The 23,022-nt window shown below is 38.7% G+C and overlaps 1 protein-coding gene across 1 annotated transcript; it reads right to left on the bottom strand.

Moving 5' to 3' along the window:
- Positions 1-480: 480 nt before the first annotated feature.
- golph3a (golgi phosphoprotein 3a) lies at positions 481-20,447 on the bottom strand. Its single transcript, XM_070964211.1, has 4 exons — positions 20,017-20,447; positions 16,782-16,913; positions 11,508-11,622; positions 481-4,121 (listed from the first exon to the last, which is right to left on the bottom strand). The coding sequence occupies exons 1-4, from the start codon at positions 20,224-20,226 to the stop codon at positions 3,697-3,699; spliced, it is 882 nt and encodes a 293-aa protein (XP_070820312.1). The 5' UTR covers positions 20,227-20,447; the 3' UTR covers positions 481-3,696.
- Positions 20,448-23,022: the final 2,575 nt, after the last annotated feature.

Here is a 23,022-nt window from a genome sequence, read left to right as displayed (position 1 = left end):
GTTTACAGTAAAATTAACCAAACCAGCTGTTTGACACCTTACACCTTTATAAACATGAACTCAATTTGACTTAATGTGTCACAGTAACACAGGCCAATATGGAATCACTTGTCTTGTTTTACATTTGTAGTGAAATTAATGGTTCATTTGTTGAGATTAAAAAATGGCCTATATTCTCTGGAATTCATTGGACTAACACAAAATCAGAATCAAAAACCATGTTAAGTCTGGAGTAACACACATGGCAGAGGGAGTGTGTTTTCTTTCAGGGTCAAATTATTCCCAGAGTATAGCCTAGCTGATACTCCCAAATGAAATTTATGTGTCTAACTGGTAAATAAGTTGTCACTGACAGTCTCTCTCTCACTCACTCACTCACTCACTCACTCACTCACTCACTCACTCACTCACTCACTCACTCACTCACTCACTCACTCAGGACACGGGACAAAGACATTGTGTTCACAAGCTTCAAATTCAAAACATTAAAATCAGTTGTATTATTAGGCACTTACAAGATCTTGCTTTATTTCCATGGTCAAAGAAAGCACACAGACTAGAGGTCCCTTTTATTTAGATAACACAGATAATCTCTCACATTCACTCTGCAATTTGAGGTGATTTTCTGCTGAATAAACCCTTTGGTCTCCACCTCTCTTCTCCCACCATCACAGACTAATCCCTCCCAGCCCTTTGCTACATACTGTATCAGAAGGAGGCTATCTGTAACAAAGAAATGTCTGTCATGATCCATGAGGTTGAATAGGAAACATGTTAAAACAGAGAACAGCTAAACAAGTTAAACAAAACTTAAGAAAAGAAGGGATGGACTGTCAGGCAGCACTATAGATCAGTGGCTCGTGCTGGCAAAAGAAAATTCTCATTCTGAATCCAGCAGGCAGCTTGGGCCTTTTTGTGTGAAGTTTCGATTTTCCCCAGGTACCTGCAAGGGTTTTGTCACACAGTCCAAAGATATGCCAGTCAGGTGAAATGAACTGCCTGCAGGTGTGGTGGTCTGGTTGTCTGCCTGTATGGCATCCCTGTGATATAACTGGCAAAATATTGGAGGATGGGTAGTTGTGTTAAAACAGAACACAGTTAAATATATGTGAAAATTAAATTAAAGGCAAGGTATGGCTCATAATGAAAAGGCTTTGTTGAATGTTTTAGAGCACAATGCCCAATATTTTGAAAGACTGCAGTGGAAACATGATAGATTTTGGAAAGCTAACAAAGCAATTGTGATAAAATATCCTTTGAATTTGCCTGATACAAACAGTTTAGGTATATACATCAACACCTGGAATGATGTGACCCTATCGTTGGATTTTTCTTTGATTAGACTTTGGTGAGCATGTAATATAATCATATCTAATCATAATAGCAATGTTTTATACATACAATGGGTTTATTTGAGAGAGCAGTCACTCACCAGAAACTACAAAGTAAGGCTGTCTGCATATTAAAGCATCGCTGACAAGTTTTGGAAATGCACTTGTTGCAAGCTCACATGCTAAGGTCAATATATACACTTGAGATATGTGCATCCTATACAGTGATAGGTCTGGAAAATGATTTGCCTACCTTAGCACAAAGACAGGACGCAGGGGGAAAACGCAAGCCTAGCTCCACAAATAGTGGAAAAATGCACTTTCCAACAGCTCTGAAGCAAGCACATAGTTTATATTGTGAGATAGCTGGTCCATCAGCCAAGGATTGGGTTTTCTGATAGTAGGTACTTCTGTGAAGAAATACTGTGTGGTGTCACAACAAACAATGGGTGTTGGTCATGAAAATCTTATTTTCTTTTTCTGTATGTTTACATAAAAACAGTATGGTATCAGTTTATGCAGGATCTAGTCTTTGAAATCAATTTAACACATCTTGGACCTCTCCCTATACTGGAGAAGACTTGTAATTCACATTCATTTTCACAGAAGCGCATTTCACTAAATGCTTTTAGTGAATAACTTAAAGGTGTTTTATTGTTTTGAAATCAAGTCCTTGTGACATACACAAACTGAAAAGTTGAGGATAAGATCATCATAATTGCATTTAGCCTGCATTAAGCCCTGTTTTATTACATTTGAGTACATTTAAATTAAGTACTAAGTGAAAACTATGTCTATTCGAATTCAAAGGTAGCTGGCATTGATTGGATCAGCTTTCCTGAGTTTGTTCCCACCACTAAAATACTTCAGCCACTCATGCAAAAAGCTGTTTTACCCCAGTCAATATCAATTCTGATGCCACTGGAAGTCGAATAAATTACACATATTTAGAGCAATTTGTGTTATTGACAAAGTATAAGCAAAAGTGGAAAATCATGACATTACTCCCACACCAAGATGTTTGTTAGCATTCAGATACTACACATTGAAATCCTGAATGTAGCCTGGTTTAAATTAGACACGCACACATTTTGACTGTGCATCTAGATGGCATACAGTATAATCTGTCTGAGTCCTTCATCAAAATTCAAGTTTCATTACAAATAAAAAACTACTAAACGAAGGATATCTAAAACAATATGGCCTGTTTCACTTGTGTCAGAAAGGCTCATTAATATTTAGTAGATTTATTTTTCCTTGCATCATCATACCTTACATATCAACCTCATCACTTCTTAAGAATGTGTTACGTATCATTCTATTTTTACACAATGCCCTACACAAGTCTGTCATCATTTTTTGGTTTTTCAAAAATTTCCAAAATATTCAATGGGGCTGAGGTCAAAATAACGGAAAAGGAAATCATACAAGTCAGCACTCTACCTTTCCAGGACTGTATATAGCGCCATGCATGTCTTGGCTTGTTGTCCTGTTGACAAATGAATGCTCTACCACACAACTTTATGCCACAGAGAGCGGAATGTCGGGGAGTATGGTGGTTTAGTGGGTAGTGCTGTTGCCTCAAGGCAAGAAAATTCTGTATTTTCAGCTGTGGCCTTTCTGCAGTGAGTGCACAGGATGAGTAGATATATATAACTGATGAATTAGGTTGGTTAAGAGACATCAACTTTGGAAAGTAGTTATTAATGTTGACAGCATTCAGTACTAGGTAGTGGACTCTGGTAGTATTTCAGATCTTACCACATTACTTGACTTTCGTGCTACATATGAAAGTCAAAGAATGCCATGACAAATACATCATGTCCATACACTTCAATCAAACATCTGCCTGAAGATATCCATTTATAGTCTTGGCAAGATCATCAGCTAACCTTCTATTCCTATATAGCATCAATGCCCTGTACATGGATATTGTATTCACAGATGTGTAAGGATGGTGCCCTAAGTGAACTGTGCCATACATACTGTACCCCTAAGAGATGGTTTTAAAGATACATCCAACAGAAAAGAAAGAGGATATGAATCGATATGTGATTTCCCCCATCACCCATATCATCACCAACCACTTCATCCAAGGTTCCATGAAAGTTATTATTTTTAGCAAAAGTGAACACATAAGTGACACATGAGGTTAAGCAGGCCATGACAGATCAACAAGGACACTCAACTGGAAGGAAAAGAAAATGAGGGTGAGAGATGAAAAGGGCAGTCCATTCCAAAAGTCCAAGCAGGGCTAAACTGTAATTCAGTCACCATGCTGGGGTCAGTACTCTGATTCCTACCTCAACATATAGTGTCAATTGAATGTCACTCACAACTGCTTTCTGTCCACGTTGTGGTTGCCTCATTTGGTGAAAGCGGCCACCACAGCCCATAACAGCTCATTGGTGTTGGCCTTCATGCTCTCCCCCTCAGGTTCCAGGTCCAGCAGCTGCCGCACTCTCTTCATGGCCAGGTCGTACTGGTCATCTAGCAGTGGGGCAAAGGCATTTTCCAGGACATCGGAGGAATGGGCTAAGAAGATGAGTGCAAGCAGCCGCTTGTCCATTCGATGAGGGTCATTCACCCACTTGTCCAGTACAGCCTCCTGGACCTTTTTGATGAGGCGCTGCTTGATGTTGTTGTTGGTCAGAGGATGTGTGGTCATATCAAAAAGCAGGAAATTCTGCTTCTCAGTAGTGAGGACACCTTTTTCCACCAAGTTCTTTGCCAGTCGTTCACGGACGTTCCGCAGTTGATAATGAAGCTTCAGGGGATTCCATGTCTCTCCTGAAGACGAGCCAATAACACATAACACAATTAATGGAGTCACAAAAAGGTGAAACACTCATCTACATCTATAACTTAATGCTGTGTCACTTTGTCATGTGCCATCATCCCCATGACCTAAGAGTTTCCTGGTATGTTAAAGATAAAAACTGACCAAGAATTTCAATATGCTCAGCAAATGACTCATGTTTCTTGTGCAAAAATTCCACCTCAAACAGAGCTGCTGTTTTAATCTTTTACCAGTGTATTTGATTATACAGACCTACAAACAATAGAGTAGTGAAAAAGGTGACATGATATAAAACTAAAGTCAAATAGTTCTGGGGGGATTCTCCACATGAATAAAGTTTTAGTGATTTTAATACTCAAATTAAGCCTTTGAGCATTTTACGATAAGAATACAAAGACAACATTTTATTTTTGAAGAGGGAGAACAAATCAAACTAGGGGTGGGCAATATGGCCAAAATTTTCTATCACAGAATATGTAATTTTATATAGTAATCATTCTGTAAATTCAATTTACCATACCATGACTACATTTGATTGAGTTCTTCGCTAATTTGGAACTTCAATACAAACAAAAATAACTGCCTCACATGAGACAACAATTAAGTTTAAAACCAAAAGAGTCACAACCATAAAATTAACTTACTTTCAAAATACGGGCTTTGAGGTTTCAAATGGGAACAGAGGTGTATTCTCACCACCAACTGTTGCTCCCACATCGCATGAACACGTGGTAAACAGTCCCACTGCCTAAATCACGTGACCTCCCGAGTCACCAAAAAAAAAAACATATTTAAGCATGCTCAAAGTATTTAAATATTGCATGCATGTTTCCAGTACATTTATATGTGTACTTACTTTAAACAAATTGAAAGCACTTTTAAAAACATACTTCAGTAAAACATATTTTAAGTAACATTTAAGTTAAATTTTTAAAGTACTTTTAAGATAATTGCTACTTTTCTAGTAAATTTTCAGTACGTGTGTTTAAACACTCCCATGATTTCACACTTGAAATAAACTTATACAGCTTAAAAGTATATTAAGTTTATGCTGTCATAAAATACTCCATGTTTATTACACTAAATTCAAAATTGAAATATGGTGTACTTTTCATAAAAACACTACTGTGAAATATGTTTTTAATAAAATTTAAGTTCAACATTTAATGTGCACTTTTAATTGCTGTCATGTTTTAATATATTTTCAGTAAGTGTGTTAAAACTCTATTCGCGCAATTGTGCATTTTAAATGAACTTATACAGGCATATACTCAAAAGTATATTGTGCCTGGGTAGAGTGTGCAGAAGGAAGATGAGGACTCATCCATAATGGCGACATTTATTTGCAATGACATCAATACTATTATTGATGTCAATGCAAATAGTATTTGGACATATATGTCTAATTATGTCCAACTGTATATATATATATAATAAAATATATATATATATAATATCAAAAAGAGTGGAAAGCAATATAGAGACAGCATAAAATAATATATTAGATATTATATTATATAAATATATATATATATATATTATAAGAATATATAATATTAAGCAGCTACACTCCACACATCCACTCGCTCACTATATAGCAGGGTACAAGTGGATACACTGTGAATGAAAGTGTCTAAAGATGGCTTAGTAGGCTTAGTACAGCAGGTTCTTTTTTGTGTCTGTTTTAAATTGTGTTTATTGTTGATAAACAATTGAAGTCTGCACAAGGTGTTTTATATTGGAATTTGCCTGTGTCTGACTTCTGGCCTGATTTGATCTGCTCTGTGCAGCTTGACGGCATGTCTGTCAAAAATAGACTGGGTGCATGTTCTTCGTGGAGCAGAGCAGAGAGACGCTTCTGGGAAACTTCTGGAATGCTGCAGCATTTCTGGTAGAATGACAAGCATTGTCTAGAATGGCCACAATCAGCTCTCGTGGCCATGTCGTGGCCAGAGCACAACACAGCTGTGCCTGGTGGATTTTAAGGGATAGCTACCCTGATAGAAGGAGTATTGCCAACTCTAGTGGTGGACACATTGCATAATATATACTGTCATGCCCAACCCTACTTCATACTTATCTTTCATATTCATATCATACTTGTCTCTTCGTCTGTACAAGCTTTTTGCATGTGCATTGCACATGTGCATTTGATGGATGCATCAAGTTATTGATGCATCAAGTTATGGATGCATCAAGTTATTGATGCATCCATCCATCTATTTCCTATACCGTGTATCTCTTTAGGGGTTGCAGAGGGTGCTGGAGCCTATCCCAGCCGTCAACGGGCGAGAGGCGGGGTACACCCTGGACCGGTCACCAGTCGATCGCAGGGCACAAACACACAACCATTCACACTCACACTCACACCTAGGGGCAATTATGCAGTCACCAATTAACCTAATGAGCATGTTTTTGGTCTGTGGGAGGAAGCCGGAGTGCCCGGAGAAAACCCACGAATGCACGGAAGGAACACGCAAACTTCACACAGAGAGGCCGGACCCAGGAATCGAACTGGCGACCTTGTTGCTGTGAGGCACGCGAACCACCTGCTGTGCCACCGTGCAGCTGTTATTGATGCATTAATGTGTTAATTGCTTTAAAGTTGTAGCTGGTAAAGGTGGAGCTCATTTTAATTTATTTGCATATATTTTGTATATGGCTTTCCATACATTTTTTAAATTATATTTTGTGTTATTAATTCGAATCCAAAGTTACAGCAAAGTTAACAGTTACATAAACAAAGTGGAGTGAAACTCTCTGCAATCTCACACTCTAGCTCCTACCCTAACTCAAGCTTCTATTTTGTAATAATTAAAAAATGATAAAGAACCAACAAAATGCAGCTCAAATCTGCCTACTACTTTCCCAACGTTCATAGACTACTCAATATGATTTATTCTACATCCTCGTGCCCTTAAGCAATTGACTATCTAGATGCCGAAAAAGGCATTTGATAGGATAGAGCTGAATTATTTATTCTTTTCGGTGTTTGACACAAATTTAGGTCATGGATTAATTTTTTAATCCCCAGGTATGTGTTTCTACAAGTGGCTTTTGGTCCAAATTTTTCCCCTGTGGGACGTATCAAGGCTGTTCTTTGTCACCCCTACTTGTCGCGCTCTTAGTCAAGGTACTTCCATAGCAGACTCATTAATGGGGATCAAGCATTGGGGGTTGAGAATAGAGAATAACACTTTGCACAGATAACCTGCTACTGTATGTTACAGATCTTGTAGTATGTGTGCTCCGTATGATTAACATTTTGCAAATATCATCAAATTCATCAACAAAGTGAAAAGTGATTTACAGCAGTAGAATAGCTCAGTGTTTCCCAACCACTCTGCTGCGGCACATAAGTGTGCCGTCAGAAATCATCAGGTGTGCCGTGGAAGATTATCCAATTTCACCTGATTGGTATTCTAAGGCTTAGAGCACCAATCAGGTGAAATCTTCCTGTGTGTCTTTCTTCAATTCCTGCAAGAATATCAGCTTTCTGTTCAACTAAATAGGCCCAGGTTTCACACTGAGTAAGTAAATTGAGACTAGATTTTCATATTTCAATAAATATACTTTTTGTGACATATTTGTTTGGCGGTGTGCCTTGTGATTTTTCTAATGTAAAATGCATGCCATGGCTCAAAAAGGTTGGGAAACATTGGAATAGCTTACCGCTCTCTTTGGCTGGCAAAATTCAATCAATTCAAATTTCTGTTTTACCTACATTTTTTATCCTTATTCCAAACTCTATCTATATTTCTCCCTAAATGTTTCTTTGACTTGATAATCTTGATAATCTGGGGGTTAAAGACCCAAGGAAGGCTGTTCTACAGACAAGGGATCGTGGTGGGCTTGGACTACCAAATATTATTTGTTACTATTGAAGAAGAAGAAGAAATGTACTTTATTTATCACACATTTTCTTCTTCTGGCTTTCAATGAAGGCAGACACTTTTTCTCTCACTCCCTCCCTACCCTTATCTATCCCTATCCCTATCGACGCCCCCCCAGGTGTTTTTTTCCTAATCCTACACTGTGCTCCACCCTACAGGAGCCTAGTTTGGGAGTTGCTTTTTTCCCCCTCTTCCTACCTCTTCTTCTGCTTTTTCTCATCTGAGTAAACAGGGCACTGCTCATGTGAGATTTGTGCGACCCACAGTTCTCCCGCTCCTGTCCTCCCCCGTTACGTGTCACTGTCTTTTTTATGTTTCTTGGATGGGATGTAACTGATAGGCAATTTCCCCTCCGGGGATCAATAAATGTATTCTGATTCTGATTCTGATTAGTTAGTTGCACACTACATGCACACACGGCATGCTTCCATGAAATTGTTTTCTCTGCCTTTAACCCATCCTTGGTCCGTCCTTCCTCCGCGGCAGACCAGGAGTGTTGGGCTGCCAGCCGACAGCGGCGCCCGGGGACCCAACTCTGTTTGTCACCATTGGTCAGGTGGTGATCTTTTTGCATGTTTTTAGTGGGGGGGTATTTAAGGAGGAAACCCTGGGTGAACACAGGGAGAACATGCAAACTCCACACAGAAAGGCCCCCTTTTTCCTTGAGCAGGCACTGAAGGCATGGTGGAGGACACGCCACAGGCGCCCACAGCGGGATTCGAACCGAGACCTTCTAGCTGTGAGGCGACAGTGTTACCACTTGTTCCACTGTGCCACACAGTTGGGGTTATTGGGCTGACAATATTCAAAGCTACTTCTTTGGACCCAAAAACCTGAGATTATTTGGTGTCAACTGGAATCATCATCTTGGTCTGAATACTCTCTCCATGCCGTGACTTGTCTTGGCTTGCCTTTTTCATCATCCAGTTACACATCCAACCCTACAGTGATCTCCACCTTAGAAATATTGTTTCAGTTCAGGCATTGCTCCAAAGGCTTTCTCTCTCCTAGCACCCATTTGTAATAATCATTTATCCTAACTATGCTTTAGGGATCTCTTTGTTGATTGTCTTTTCTGTAATTTTAACAACCTACAAAACAAGTTTGAATAAGAGAAGTCAGAGCTGTACTGCCTTTTTCAATTTTGTAAAAACACAATGCCCCACCCTTCCAAAATTTTCAACTAAAACTGGATTTGACCGACTACTGGAAAGTCTGTATTTACAGAATGGTTGTATATCTCATATATATGACCTCATTATATCACATTACTCAACATCTGTGTAAAATGAAATTGGATTAGGAGGGAGAATTGCGGTATGTACGAGGGATACACGATATTTATCGGACTGATAAAATATTGGCCGATTAGGGGAGAAATTACGTCATTTTTAACTGATCCGATAGGGACGTTTTATCCGATAAGAAGGTCAGATAAATTTATTAAATTGGGGAAACTGTTTGCAAGCCGAGGAGCCCCAAAATAGGCCATGACGCGCTGGTTACGTCATCTATCGCGCCTTACTGACAGGATCCAAGCCTGGCCCAGTCTCTGCCAGACTAATAATCAACATGGCCTCACCAGAGTGGTCGTTTTTCTCAGTGGCAGAAGATAACAACAGCGTTGCTGTTTGCAAAACCTGTTCAGCAAGGATTCCGAGAGGGGGAAAGAAGTTTTCAAGTTTTAACACAACAAATCTTATTGCTCACCTGAAAAGTCGAAGCGGTTTTGAAAGAATGTGAAGCAGCCGCGGTAGCAGCTAGCAGTGCTAAGGCTAAAACAACAACACAGAGTGTGGATGTCCCCATTAAGCAAGTGTCTGAGAACTGTAAAAACTTGTCCAAAGACAGTGAAAGGCTAAAGCCATTAACGGCAAAGTGATGAAATTCATAGCGCTGGATGACCAGCTTTTTTCTGCAGTCGTTAATTAGAAGAAGTTAATAGCACATTTGGAGCCACGTTACACCCTCCCAAGCTGACACTTCTTCTCGGATGTGTCCCTCCCTGCCCTCTCTGATATCGTTGCCACACACATCCACAACTTGATCGACCTATCTCTCAGAGCCCACGATTCCTCGATCCGAGAGCCCCATGGACTACTGGAGAAGCAACAAAACACGGTTCCCGGACCTTGCCTCACTTGCACGGAAATGTCCTCCCCTTGCACCAGCATAGACAGTGAACGTTTGTTTTCTGCTGCTGCAAATGTTATTGATGAAAAAAGAAACCAACTTGGATGTGAGAAGGCAGAGATGCTTCTTTTTGTTAAGAAAAATATCCCACTGATGCCTCACCTAGCAAATAGAAAAGATAATGCAGACATTAGACAGAATGACAAGTGAAAAGATAGTTTGGGGGGGAGGTTCAGAAATGTTGAGTAGAAATTGGAAATCATTTTAAGTTTTTTTTTTATTTTGAACATTAAGATTTCAGAGAAATCTCTACTATGCCCAATGCAGTCAAAGCATTAATAATTCTGTAAACCTTTAGTTGACAATTCACTTTATTTTTGAGGATGCATTTTGTTTTATTTATTTGATTAGATTTTTTGTAGTTGAGGTTGACAAATGTCAATGCATATAATTTTACCTACCTTTCACCTACCTTATCCTCATGCACTTCAGGTTGAATAGAGGAATTACTTATGCATAAATACTTGAATATTTTGTTTATGCAGATAAACCAGTCATAGTTCTGTTAAACTTTGGGGATGCACTTTTTTGTTTTGTGTGATGATTTGATTTGTTAGTGCATTTGATTTATTCATTTCATATGGTAAATGTTTGGCATATGAGTGTCTTTGCTGCTGTTATTGTTATTTACAGCAAATGACCACAATATTTGTGTGATATGACATGGAAATAAATTAACATTTGGAAGAGCCAAAATTGTTTATAGATAGACCTATCTATAACAGCAAACAATTTTGGCTACTAAAATATCAGTTTTTCATCACTGCATCCAAGATTCGTTATTCTCCTGGATGCACAAACTGCAGATATCGGTTGAAATTTTTCATATCGTGCATCACTAGTATGCACTGCCTCTACCTTGGTACTCACTTCATTGGTTATTTTCATTTGATGACTTTAATAATGTAGGTTAAGGCCAAGACATAAGTCTACCACAATGATGTGACTTTTTTTGTTTGTTTGTTTTGTTTTTACTTTTCAAGGCAGAGATTAGGGGGGTGGGGATGGGAGAGTTAAAATCATTTATGTACTTGTGTATGTATTTGAACCTTCTATTTCAATGAAAAAAAAAAAAAAAAACAATAAACTGACATGCACTAACCCACTTGATTCTAATTAACACAGGGAGGAGAACTAATCCCTTATTGAGCTAATACCACTGTCTGGTCTAGACTTCATGCTTGGATGGAAATATGCTCAATGAAAAAAATGCTAACATGTTCCAATACTTATTTCCCTCACTGTATACCAACACTGTGGGGCTGTCAGCCCATGAGCAGCTGAACTCACCACTGAGAAGTTCAATCCAGCTCTGTACAGTCTCCGGCGGTTGGGTGTCTTTGATGTGTTTTAGGGCTTCATCCAGGAGCACGTCACCTGTTGGAGCATCTGACTTACAAATCACCTGCGAATTTCATTTAGAATGATGGCAGCCAGTTACAAGGTGTAGTTACCAGACGACAGTCGCTGAAATAGATGCAAAATGACCCTTTTCTTACAATTTATCAACGCTCTGCTCACATCGTTGACTGGTGCTCACTATCAAATTAGACAGTGAAACTGCTGACAGCTAATTTTGATATTGTGTTTTTGCAGATTGCTCACTCAATTAAGAGTGTAAGTAAAAGTTAGTAAGTTTCACTATTGATGAATTTGTTGTTCACTTTTTCTGATAAATTGATTGTTCTATAAAACAAGAGAAAATAGTGAAAATGGCCCAGTTAAATAGGAAATTAGTTTCCCAGAGGTCCAGACTGACATCCATAAATGTTCTGTTTTGTCCAACCAAATGTCCAGAACCCAAAAATATTCATTTTACAATGATGTAAAATAGAAAAAAGCAGAAGCTGGATATGGGCCTTGTAGCACCCAATAATGTAATAATTTACTGAAAATGTAATAACGCCTGAAAATGTAATAAAATTTGCACTTAACTCAATCGAAAATGTAATAAAACCCAATAATGTAATAGCTTGACCAATAATGTAATAAAATATTCTGACTGGTAAAGCTTGACAGATAATGTAATATAGAGGTCTATATTTTGTGTTTTGAGAATCTAAGACTGTTAATTACACTGACTTTGAAACAAGAGAATAACTATTGCTTCCCTAAACATACTTAGCTCTCCACAGTTTTCCAACGAATCACTACCTTGTGTAAACAACCACAAACCAACAAAACAAATTTAAGTAAGACTTCATTTGACGAGGGTATGCATAAGTATTCATAAAACCAACACATTATTTAACATTTGACATAAATATATCCACTCATAAATGGTTACTATATCACTTTGAATGACAGGGCGGCATGGCTCAGTGGGTAGAATGGCCGTTTTGTAACCGGAGGGTTGCTGGTTAGATCCCGGCCTGCAGAGCTCACGTTGAGGTGTCCCTGAGCAAGACACCGAACCCCTAACCACTCCTGATGGGTCGTGGTTAGCGTCTTGCATGGCAGCTCTTCCGCCATCAGTGTGTGACGGGGTGAATATGATGTATAATGTAAAGCGCTTTGGGTATCGTTTCAGGTATAGTAAAGCACTATATAAATATGGACCATTTACCAACTTCCTCTAGCCTATGTCAAGTGATAGTGGTCAGCTGACATACCGTGAGATTTACCTCTATAAGTACAGGTTTAATAAAAATGTCAGCATAAAAACACAGAACAGCACAAAGCACAAAACATAATGACAACTGACTTTGTTATTTTTTTTACTTTTGGGGTATACATATATATATATATATATATATATATATATATATATATATATATATATATATATATATATATATATATATATATATATATATATATATATATATAGGGTTGATTAAGGCAGGAGATTGTGTCAGATTTGGCTGCAAATCCTTTTGCCGTTGATGGTACACCATTGTCTTCCTTTGTAGATGGTAATTGGGATGACTATGTAAACAACATGGGTGAGGCTGGGACTTTTGGAGATCACATCACTCTCCAACAAGTTGCTCAAATGTTCCACACTCAGTTTCTAGTTGTTTCAACTCCTGGCATAGATGCAACCTCAATGATTTCACCCACTGAAGGACACGATGAGGAAATGCCCACATTGGTTCTTGGTCACATTGCAGAGGGGCATGGGGATCACTATGTCAGCCTTAGTGGTCCTGTCAACTCCTACATAGAGAGTATTCAGGAAGAGGAAATGCTAAGGATCCCAGCAAGACACACTGCACCAAGGCTGGCATGTGAAGTGGAAGTTAATGGTGGTTCTACTCTTGACATTCCTTTAGTTAGTTCCCCTAAATCTTCTGTCAATGTGCCAACTTCTAACACTGTATCCCCTGTCCTGCCCCCGGAAATTCTAGAATTAATCATTAAGTTCACTCTTGAGATGGATATGAGCATGTTAGGAACACTCAGTAGGGTTTCTCATCTGTTCAAAGATCTGTGCAAATCTTTCCTACCTGAGATCTATGTGCGAGATGCATTGGCTGCCAGCCTGAAATTGGACCAGCAAAATGAACCAACTATCAGTGTGATGAAACTGTATAAATCATCGCTTTAGCGGCTTGTCAGTTCGACTGAAAGAGCTCTTCTCCACATGCGCAGATTGGATGAAAGCATGGCTTGTGCTTAAAAATCTGTGTTTTGGTAGATATCAAGTGAAAGATATGGAAATACATGGGACACAAAGTGATCAAAAGGAAGACCAAGAAGAATATGATGCAGCTCTAAAGTCAAACAACATTAAGGGACACAAAACATAAGTTATATAGGCTAAAGTTATATTACATACTTACTTTTGAAACTGTAAGGTAAGTAACTGTAAGTTAAATGAACCATTGTTCACTGTTGTTTACATCATTAACGTGTTTGTTAATAAATGGAGATTGCCTGAAAAAGATATCTTGGTTTGATTTTTTAATTTTATACTATGGGGCTGTGAGCAGGGCAGAAATCTGTTCACCTCAGTATGTTACTAGACTATTTCTAGAATTGTTTGCCCTGTGCAATCACCTGTTGACTTTACACTTAATATAGCAGTGCCCGCTCAGTTTTCAAGATAATCTAATCTTTATTTAAAGCCTACAGGTAAATCTCATAATATACTTTATGACTGACCAGTTGACATCTTTGACCATTCATAAGACCATTAATGAGTGAGGCCTATATTTATGTCAGGTGTCACGTAATGTGTATGTGGGTGTTATGAATGCTTATGTTATATCTTTAGAAATGAAGTGTCACTGACTTGTTTTCATGAGGTATTAATATGTTGGAAAACTGTGAAGTGAAGAGGTACGTTTAGGGAAGAGTTACCTGGGGTCTCCAGTGCTGCTCAAAAACTATAAACTATAAACCAGAATTCCAGCTCAAATATATCTGAGCTGGAATTCTGGTCACCAAAGGAGGTAAGTCCATCACACACTCAGCAGGACCAGGCTGTCCCTGAGTATCTGCATGTGCATATAGCTGTATGGTATAGGTCTGCAATTCAGTCATTCTGTTGTTTCAAATCCAGTGTAGGTCAGTCTTGGATTCTCAAAACACAAAATGTAGAGCTCTATATTACATTATCTGTCAAGTTGTACATTATCATATTTAAAAAAAAAAAAAAAAAAGACCCACCTGAAAATGTAATAAATCTCCAATAATGTAATAAGGTATTACATTATCGGTAAAAATGTTATTACAATATCAGTCAGAATATTTTATTACATTATTGGTCAAGTTATTACATTATTGGGTTTTATTACATTTTTGATTGAGTTAAGTGTAAATTTTATTACATTTTCAGGCATTATTACATTTTTGGGTGCTATAGGCCTTGATTCAAAAAGAAAACCTGTTATTGATTCATTTTCTGCTGATATGTGGATGCTATGAAAATAAATGCGTAAGAATTTTGCCCCAAAGTAAATTTCCACATTCACTTTCACTCTAGATTTCATTTTTTGTAGCACATAATGACAATTAAGAGTTTAGATCTGTAGAGGTGTCATGAGGTTTTTGGAGTTGGTCATTCCTTTTTGCAGATAACTGCAGGTTACCATACAGGTTGATGCTACATGCTCATGCTCAGTTCATTTTGATTTGGATAGCCTGGCAAGCATCAACTAACCAGTTAATTTTGTGCTGAGGAGCACACTGGGCTGCATTTCCCAGTCAGTCACATCCTGGGAGAGTTCAATATCCCAGACAAATGGAAGAAATTCCAGTCAAATATTATCTGTGTTTACAGGCCCTATAATTTTTTGGGGGTCTAGATGACTAGTCTGGTTTACAAGTTTTGAGCGAGAGTGCTGTAGCCAGGGAACAGGATGCAATGTAGTCCTGCCATGCGTTTGTGCACCATCAATGCACGTCCAGTAAAAGTGGTTGTTTCTGCCACTGACATACTCAGATTGTTATTCTAGGTATCTGACAACATGATGAAAACAATCCCTACAGAGATTAACCTTTTTGTTGAACCATAAACAGATGATACATCACTCGTGCCAAAGCCACCATTTAGAGAAATTGTTTTATCATTGTAAAACACACCAGTGTTTCCCCTACCATTATATCAGAGGGGCACCCTGCCACCCTTGAAGGTCAAGTTAGTTTTGTTTAATTTTATTTACTATATAGTGCCAGATCACAACATAAGTCATTTAAGAATACCTTTCCTATAGAAGAGATCTATACTTTGTCCTTTTATTAAATAAAGTAAATAGCCTAAAGTTATTCATCTTACACATGTCATTTCTACATGGTTACAATTCTCCTCTGCTCTCTATACTGCGTACTGTGGAATTCCGCTGTGATTTGCACACACAGACACATGCACACACTCCCACCAGTGGACAGAGAGTGTGTGCTGGAAATTCAAAGTTGACAGAAACGAAAGAAATCTCACCGAATCCGTCTTGGCTCATCCTCACACTATTCCCACAATCACCACCATCCCTTGTTCGGTCAAAATAAACCCTCAATTCACCAAATCAGGAGAGGAGTGAGAAAGAGCTCTAACAGGAATTATTTTCACCAGAGATTATGACAGGGGACACCTAAATATGTAATTACGTAATTGTATGTAATGGTAATTACCAGATGGTGGAAACTTTACTCCCAGTCAGCATTGATAAAGTGTCAGGTAGTTATGATGAAGCTTTTGTTTGTCAGAGCTGTCCAGCAGTCAGCAGTCAGAGTTAGCTTGTCTGCCCTGGCAATCTTTACTATTAGCTCATCCTTCTTCTCCTCAGTGTTTTTCAATGTGTTTTGTCACAGTAGCTCTCAATTGCATAATGTACTGAGGCTCAAGGTACCAAAGAAGCTCTTAGAATGCCTTGCCTCTTCCACACTAATTGGCAGGATCTGGGTCTCAATCACATGGCACACCAACTGAATGATGGCTGGAGTGCATCAAACTGTGTGTGCAAATTAATCTGTAGATAGTCATGTGAAACCAGTAGAAAATGTTCTCAGTTGACATCCCTTGAGGTGGCAACAAAGAGCACCTGCAGAGTGTAACAGACAAAAATAAAACAACTTCTACAAACTATTATACTAAAGTATAAACAGAAACATGTGTCTTACCTTCCTGGCCAGCAGTCCTTTCCTCCTCATGCCACAAGCCTCCAACTGAAGGCGTCCTCGCAGGGCCAGTTCAATCAGCATGCACCCTCGCAGCCCTGATGAAATGCAGTCATTCCAAAACGAGGTGTAGCCCTACACATTAGAAACACACATCACAATCGATTCAAACTGACTGCCCAAAAACTAAGGCCAGAGTAAACATGCAAAATGAAATATTAACATTTGGGCCTATCTGCCAATGGCTGGTAATTTAAGGCCAAACTACTTTGCACAGGGCCATAAAACTGCATAAGATACAATGTCACGTAAACACAAACCACAAACAAGCGTACTTGTTTTTTACCTGCAACAAATGCTGCAGCTCATAGTAATGACATTACTGCCTGGAAGAAGCCAATCTCTCCTCACCTCCTTGTCTCTGTGTACCTTCTCTGTAAATTCTCTTCTAACCATACACCATGCTCTTCATTTTTCCTTTTGGTTGATCGACTCTGGCAATGTGCCGCCACATACTTGTAAACTATCTTTGTGATTCTCTGCTCTGTGATACCTGGTTTGATTATGAGTAGCGATCAAGATAAAGTGTAATAGTAGTAATGGTGGATAGCAAGGGTCATTCAAAGAATTGCACTAAAATTATTTGCGTTGCATGCTGCCACCAGGGACAGAACTGATGCAAAACAAAATGTGGTCAATTAACTTCTGCGGTGTAGTGACAAGAGTTTGTGGTGAAGTAGGCCTATTTAAGCAATGGCGACTGACCTCATTATTTTATTTGCCAATGTAGTTTTTTAATCGCATCTGGGAAGTGGCAGGTGCCACTTTTGGTTTTCACTCTGGTCCTAATGAAAAAATCACAATGCCCCAGTGCAGTGCTTGGGACACTGTGCTGTAAGACATGCTATCCTTCAGATGTGATGTTAAACCATGGTCCTGAAAAGGTCCAATGGCACTTATTGCAAATGGTTGAGGGTTCTCTGGTGTCTTGGCAAAATTCCTAACCTGGCTTTCTCCACCTGGCGACCTAATCATCCCCCTGTGTAATTGGCTCAGTGTTTCCCTCCCTCTTCACCTCAAGCTAATGTGTTGATAGCATTCTGGGGCTAAATGGCTGCCATGCATTACCCAGGTGGATGCTACACGATTTTGGTGGTTGAGGTGAGCTCCCCCCCTTTACCTTACCTACGGGAGCAGACTGGAGCTGCACAGTTTTCCCACTATTTTGTGGATTTTTCAAATACAAAGAGATAAATGGCAGCCTCTTCTGTCAAAACATTTTTTGTTCTTACCTCTCTCAAGTTTATTTTTGTATGAAGTGGATTAACAAACCCTTTTGCAGAGGAGGAGTCAGTGTGCACTGTATGGATATAGCATAAGAAACACAGGTCAACCTAAGATTTACACACTTTGTACCAAGTTTTGGTTCCTGCCAATTCAAAATCACATGCAACAATCCAAAACAAATACACAAATGGAAATGTGCTGCAAATGAAAAAACGTGCTGCAGAATACCAAAACAAATAGATAGACAATAAACACACTGCAAATAGAGAAATGATACAAAGTCTGAAACATGTTAACCCCGTAAAACCAATGCAACATAAAAACACTGCTTTTCCAGTCAACACGAAACAGGGAGAGCGAGAGAGAGAGAGAGAGACTAGATGAGAGACTAAGGCCAAATGTGAAACAGACTGCGTACCTTTATGTCATGTCACCTCTTTACCCCTCTTTTCTCCCCACTTCAAAAACAAACACTCTCTTGTCTGGTCACTCTCTCTTGCTCTGGACAAAATCCTAGACACCCAGAGAAAAACACAGCATATCTACATATTCATAGTTTCATTGTTGTATTTGTTTTGGAATTTCGTGTGTTATTGAATTGGTATTTTCTGATGTTGCAGCACATGTCTCCGAATGGAAATGTTTTGGGCTGTTGTGGCACATTTGCTCTTGTCAGCCAATGTATGCATGTCTGCTGCTGCCATATGTACTTGATATACATGCCCTGTGTTATACCTGTAATAAAATAATAGAAATAATCAAATTTGGGTTTTCTAACAATTAAATGCTGTTCAGATAGCTAATCCTCCCCTGTGTCAAACTGTGATTAACCTACTGTTTAATTTAAATTATAGGGCAGAATACTCCTCCCAAAACACATGTAGATCTGTTTTAAATCATTTTACTTTAGTAAGATATGTTACCTTACATTACATTATTATTAGAATAAAACGACATAGAATCATGTTTGAGGTGGAGTATCCCTTTATTATACTATTACAGTAAAAAACAATGATAATAAACAAAAACAAATTATAATAATAAATGATAAAATACTGTGATATAAATCTTAGTTCATACCACCCATCCTTAGTCTAGGCCATACTGTTATTGGACATCTTATTTTTTTACAGCTGAGACCATATTTGTTGCTTCCTCGGGAGCAAGATGATCACAGAGAGGTGCCAATAAGGGGTCTCTTGATATATAGCAGGGAGTCTCCCCTCCGGGTGCAAAAGTGACAGCTCTGGGGAAAGTTATGCCGGAGGTCCTTTAAAAACAGCCATTTGCTCCTTAATGTCAGTATGTTTAAATCCAGTTTACAACTACTATGAACTGTCTTCGGACCAGTTTGATAATCTGCATAAAAATGCTTGCATGAAAACATGGCATCGTTTCCCCGGTGCCCCATTTTAACATTAATTAATCGCAATTACTTGTGTGCCAATTAATCGTAAACTGAAATAGCATGATTGTAACAGCCCAACCACATATTGATATTAGTAATACACTTGTCATAGATTTGTTTTTACGATTTTGTCCCACTATTTGACAATATTCCTGGAACCTTAAATTTATACCTACCGACAGATGATTAACCCATTACTATTGCCCAGTGTGTGTGGCAACTAGTGTGAGCATAAACGTCACACCACAATATCTAACGTTGATTAACTGACCACCCCAGATGACTTCATTTAAAAGGTCACATATGGACATAACCGTGTTTCGCTAAAAATCATTACCCATCTTGGCGTGCAGCGATAAGGCCCATCATTGTTGTTAGCTACCACTAGTATTATACCAGACAAGCATGCTAACGTAGACTAAAGCCATGTCTGAGAGGAAGATATTGCTAACCTTAGCTTTGGTAATGTGTCATTGACTGGCGGTACGGACAAACGTTACCTTATTTTTACGGCGTCAAAGACCAGGATATATCTGCTATTACCTCTCGGTCCTTCAGTCCTAACAACAGTACTTCTTCCATTAAGGTGAGACGTGTTTCTTTGGAGTCTCCGGTATCGTCATCGTTTTGCTTGTCTCCCCGTCGGGGCTCATGGTCCTCTTGGCCGGATGGACGGTCTTTGTCAGCAGCGTTTCGCGAGGCTTCGGTCCGCCTCTGCACTAGGCCCGAACTCCGCAGAGTCAGGGAAGTCATGTTTGCGGGCTAGTTAGCTAAACTACAATGAAAACAACACGCCTCAGACTACACTGCCCGAGCTGTTTGACTGAATTACTTGTAGTTAACCATATAGCAGATACCACGAGTGTGTCGCCAACTACTGCAGCCTGTGTACCCTTGTCATTTGGAGTACTGTTCCCCTTACCTGACTTCGTCTGAGGCAATGTAATATCTATCTAATATGGCGCCGCGTGGTTAATGTGGTACCGAACTTATCCAGCAGGTAGAGGCCGAGACTACCTGAATACCCAGAAACACTAAGTAAATTTAAGTTTGGTTGAATGCCACCGTATCCCCTTTCAAATAGCTCATCATCATCCTGTAATAGGCAATTGATTCAAGAAACTCAAACTTATAATTTTGCAATACAGCCCAACACCTAGTGTTCACACTCAATATAATAAGCTATGTTAATTATGTATCACAATTATTGTCCTTGGTTAGCCAAATTACCCCCTAAAGCTTTTTTTTTTGGGGGGGGGGGGGGGGGGGGGGGGAATGTTTTGCCAATCATTACCCATCCACGTACTTACAGCTGAATGGGTTTGTTTGTTTGTTTGTTTGTTTGTTTGTTTGTTTGTTTGTGCTTGCAGGACTTAAAAACTGCAGTAAAAAATCTTAACATCAATATGTCTTCAGAAGTAAGGCAGACACCCCCCCCCCAAAAAAATAAATAAAAAATAATAATAATAATAATAATTGGCACCTTTGTACCATTTTCTATGGAGAATTTAGACTTATTGGTATTTCTCCTGTGTATGCAGTAGTTGTTTTGAAGGTTATGTATTGTAGAGAATATATTTTGAAACTGTAATTTAGTGCTACGCTGAATGTGTGTTCTGTTCATGAAGTCCAATGTTTAGTACTCTTTATTATGGAGGGAATTAATGGTTATACCTTTTAACTGTAAATCAAAAATATAGAAAAATAAAAAATGTCATATAGACACCATCTCACTGTCTCAAATTGAATATATGTGTGTGTGTGTGTGTGTGTGTGTGTGTGTGTGTGTGTGTGTGTGTGTGTAGTGAGCTGAGCTCATTTTAGAATGTGCATTAAAAGCCTTCTTCCTCACACTATGAATCACTTGTGTTTCCTGTAAGTATAGCTTTATAGACTTTATTAACTATATTTTTGTCTTGTTTTGTTTCCCTCTTTCAAAACAAATAAGCACCATGCTCCCTTTTTTAAGCTTTTTACTTGATTTCTGTGAGAATTGAAGCCTTGCAGAAGGTGAGGAGCAGAGCAGTAAAAACTCTTGCAGTCATCATGAAGCTACATCTGCCCGGTCCGTTTGTTGCTTCTTTGTCATATGTGTGTGTATACATACACATATATACATATATGGGAACAGACAGATTGTACAGATTGTGTTCCTATATTTAGATGAACGTTATCTTTTTACCTTCATGTATCCCCTTACCTTTTATATTTTAAGAGGGTTAAAGATATTAATTTATCAACGACAGAGATCAGTTGATCAAAATTTTTTGTTAAGCACATTTCTCCTCGATTTCTCCTTTCAAACATTTTATAATGAACCCAAAACAATGATTCTTTACTGTAGTCAGTAAGTGGACAGAGCTTCTGATTCTTAAAGTTGAAGCCAATGTGGAAGGGACACAAATTTGTATTCCTTTAAATGGCAGCAGGGAGTGACTCGACAGGTTGGAAAAATAAGCCCATTAGCTTATGAGAAAGTAACCCTACTACCATGGTGTGTCCTCCAGTTCTTAACAAAATCCTATGAAAACAGAGGTGTAGCGATGCATATCCACCTGAAGTGTGTTGTCCAATCTACTCCGTAACTTTGTTTTGGTTGCCGTCTGAAACAGGCACATGTCAAGCGCTTCAAGAGGAATAGACGGATGTTATTAAAAGATTGTCAATAAAATTGAAATAAAATATTTTTTTTATTCTTTCTGTGGGGCCCAGTACCAAGTGATCCGGTGGTTGGGGACCACTGGATTAGAGGACCAAAGTGGTTGAGAGGTGGAATATGAAACAAGGAGATCAGAAATATAACTGGGGCAAGGTCATCAAGTGCCTTATATGTAATTGACAGAATGTTGTAATTTATTCTGAATTTTACAAGAAGCCAACGGAGGGAAGCAAGGACATGGGTAATGTGGGACTATCAACTATTTGTATTTTATTGCCTGGCAGCTACATTCTGAACTAAGTGTAAATGGTTTAGGCAGCTTCACTGAGACATGTTTGGAGGGAATTACAATGATACATGATGATACAGCTGATTTTTGTGATACTTCGTAGCTGAAGAAAACAGGACTGGACAAGCTTAGGAACATGTTGGTCAAATATCATGTACTGATTAAAGATGATACCAACATTCTTAGCGGTAGATTTGATATTTGAGTGAAATGGACCAATAAACTGAGAGGAAAACTTATCACAACCAATTAAAAGAATTTCTGTTCTGTAAGGGTTTAGGTGGAGGAAATTAAGAGACATCCATTCTTTGATGGACAGGTGATTCAGTTTATTGGTTTTTGCAGACAAATAGATCTATGTGTCAGCAGCATAACAGTGATATGACACATCTTAAATGCAGCTGAACAAATTAACTTGAAGGAGGATGTACAGTGAAAAGGGACTGGTCAAAGGACAGGCCTGAGGGACAATGCACAGCAGGAGCTGAGGAGGACACGATTGTTGATATGGACATTTAATATCTATTTATCAAATAGGAATAAAACCATTTTCAAGCTGAACCAGAAATGCCAACACAGTTATACAGCCTATCATGTGAAA

The sequence above is a fragment of the Chaetodon trifascialis genome, chromosome 6 (assembly GCF_039877785.1).
Source record: "Chaetodon trifascialis isolate fChaTrf1 chromosome 6, fChaTrf1.hap1, whole genome shotgun sequence".
Classification (NCBI taxonomy): Eukaryota; Metazoa; Chordata; class Actinopteri; order Chaetodontiformes; family Chaetodontidae; genus Chaetodon; species Chaetodon trifascialis.
Note: the sequence above shows the minus strand (reverse complement) of the source record. Positions and strands in the feature narration are given on the sequence as shown.

Coding starts and splice junctions, on each gene's coding strand:
- golph3a (XM_070964211.1), bottom strand. CDS start 20,226: ATGACTTCCCTGACTCTGCGGAGTTCGGGCCTAGTGCAGAGGCGGACC. Junction 11,623..16,781: donor AAGGACTGCTGGCCAGGAAG/GTAAGACACATG, acceptor TGAAATTCGCAG/GTGATTTGTAAGTCAGATGC. Junction 4,122..11,507: donor CTGGATTGAACTTCTCAGTG/GTGAGTTCAGCT, acceptor GCTCGTCTTCAG/GAGAGACATGGAATCCCCTG.